Source organism: Pundamilia nyererei, unplaced genomic scaffold, assembly GCF_000239375.1.
Source record: "Pundamilia nyererei isolate P.nyererei 1_Seehausen unplaced genomic scaffold, PunNye1.0 scaffold00002, whole genome shotgun sequence".
Taxonomy (NCBI): Eukaryota; Metazoa; Chordata; class Actinopteri; order Cichliformes; family Cichlidae; genus Pundamilia; species Pundamilia nyererei.
The window spans coordinates 1,854,328-1,856,015 of record NW_005187403.1 but is presented as its reverse complement, the minus strand read 5'-3'; the positions used below and the strand labels follow the sequence as shown (position 1 = coordinate 1,856,015).

The following is a 1,688-nucleotide window of genomic DNA, read 5'->3' as shown; positions in this document are numbered from 1 at the left end:
TTATTATTGGTGCTCCCAGCGTTGGTAACGTGACCTGTCACTAAAGTCACTGACTCAGCTCCCACTGACTCCTCCCGTCTTTGTCTGCAGGTCTGGTTCCAGAACCGACGGGCTAAGTGGAAGAAGCGCAAGAAGACCACCAACGTGTTCCGGGCTCCGGGGACTCTGCTGCCGACGCACCACGGTTTGCCTCAGTTCCCATCCGCAGCTGCGGCAGCAGCGGCTATGGGCGACAGCCTCTGCTCCTTCCACGCCAACGACACCCGCTGGGCCACGGCAGGTATGCCTGGCGTGTCTCAGCTGCAGCTCCCGCCCGCTCTGGGCCGCCAGCAGGCCATGGCGCAGTCCCTGTCTCAGTGCAGCCTTGGAGCCGGACCACCGCCCAACTCCATGGGTCTATCCAACATGTCGTCGAACGGCTCCGGGCTGCAGTCGCACCTCTACCAGCCCACTTTCCCCGGAATGGTCCCCGCGTCTCTATCCGGCCCGACGAACGTGACCGGGTCACCTCAGCTGTGTAGCTCCCCGGACAGTGACGTCTGGAGAGGGACAAGCATCGCCTCTCTGCGCCGCAAAGCGCTGGAGCACACAGTATCCATGAGCTTCACCTAGTGACGACGGTCAGCGCTACGAGCTTTTCTTTCACCAACTACAGAGATCTTGTGCATTTTGTTCTTACCCACCCAGTCCACCCAAAGAGGCACAGTGGGACAAATACACCCGGGATATTTGTTCAGATAACATTTTTTCTTCTTCTTCTACCCAGTTCACGAGAAAGAGGGGGAGAACTGACATTATTCATTGGGCCCTTTGGCCTTTATTAACCATAGGACTGGTTCTGTTTTAGGCTATAATTTATTATTTCGCATGTAGCCTCGATCAGCTATTTATTTCTCTATTTAAACGAACCGATGCGTGAGTTCGGTATTTATTCACTTATTTATTTATTTATTGGGCACATCCAGCCCTGGCCATGATTGCCGCGGGGCACTCGGTTATATTTGCTCGGTGACTGAAGGTTTTTGAAGACAAATTCTGTGGATACTTTTAACTACAAAAACTAGATCACAGATTCAATCTCCCCCTTTCCCCCCCTCCTGCTGCACAGCATGCAACTCTATAAGACCAAAGGGATGCACACTGGCTACGCAAAAGCCACACACCTGGAGATTTAAAAGAAGGAAAACATGGACGATTCACCAGGAGGGAGACTGATTTGACAGGAACGGGGGTAAAAAAATTAATTAATTAAAGACTTGACTGCATGTGCTGTCCAAAGCAAAAATAAAAAGGGGGGAAATACTCTGAATTAAGACATTGAAAGTGACTTAACTATAATCTGTTATATAGGATGTTTTGTGTAGCGGAAGCACTCTTGTTCCCATTTGGTCAGTTTGTGATAACTTATGTTTCCAAAATTATGTCTGTGCTTATTCTCAGCTATGACTTTCTTAAATGTTTGAACCGTTTTGTTTCATGGACATGTTTATATCAATTCAGTGTAAATGATCAAATAAAAACCATTTTCAATTATGCCACAACACGGATCAACCCTCGTTTCTTTACAAGCTCAGTCCAAAAGGTATTTAGATTTTAAATGATTGTAGTGATGAATCTGAAATTTTTGTTTAGCGTTAACTGTATCAAATTCTCTATCTGGTATAAACTTATTTAAGTAAAAAAAAAAA

The 1,688-nt window shown here is 47.0% G+C and overlaps 1 protein-coding gene across 3 annotated transcripts in view; it reads left to right on the top strand.

The window, feature by feature from the left end:
* otpa (orthopedia homeobox a) overlaps positions 1-1,372 on the top strand; it is a 4,438-nt gene extending 3,066 nt beyond the window's left edge. For all 3 annotated transcript variants that reach the window (XM_005720103.2, XM_005720104.1, XM_005720105.1), the window contains exon 3: positions 91-1,372. In XM_005720103.2, the coding sequence (XP_005720160.1) occupies positions 91-612 (522 nt within the window). In that variant the 3' untranslated portion in view covers positions 613-1,372. The remainder of the gene's footprint in view (positions 1-90) is intronic.
* The last annotated feature ends 316 nt before the right edge of the window (positions 1,373-1,688 follow it).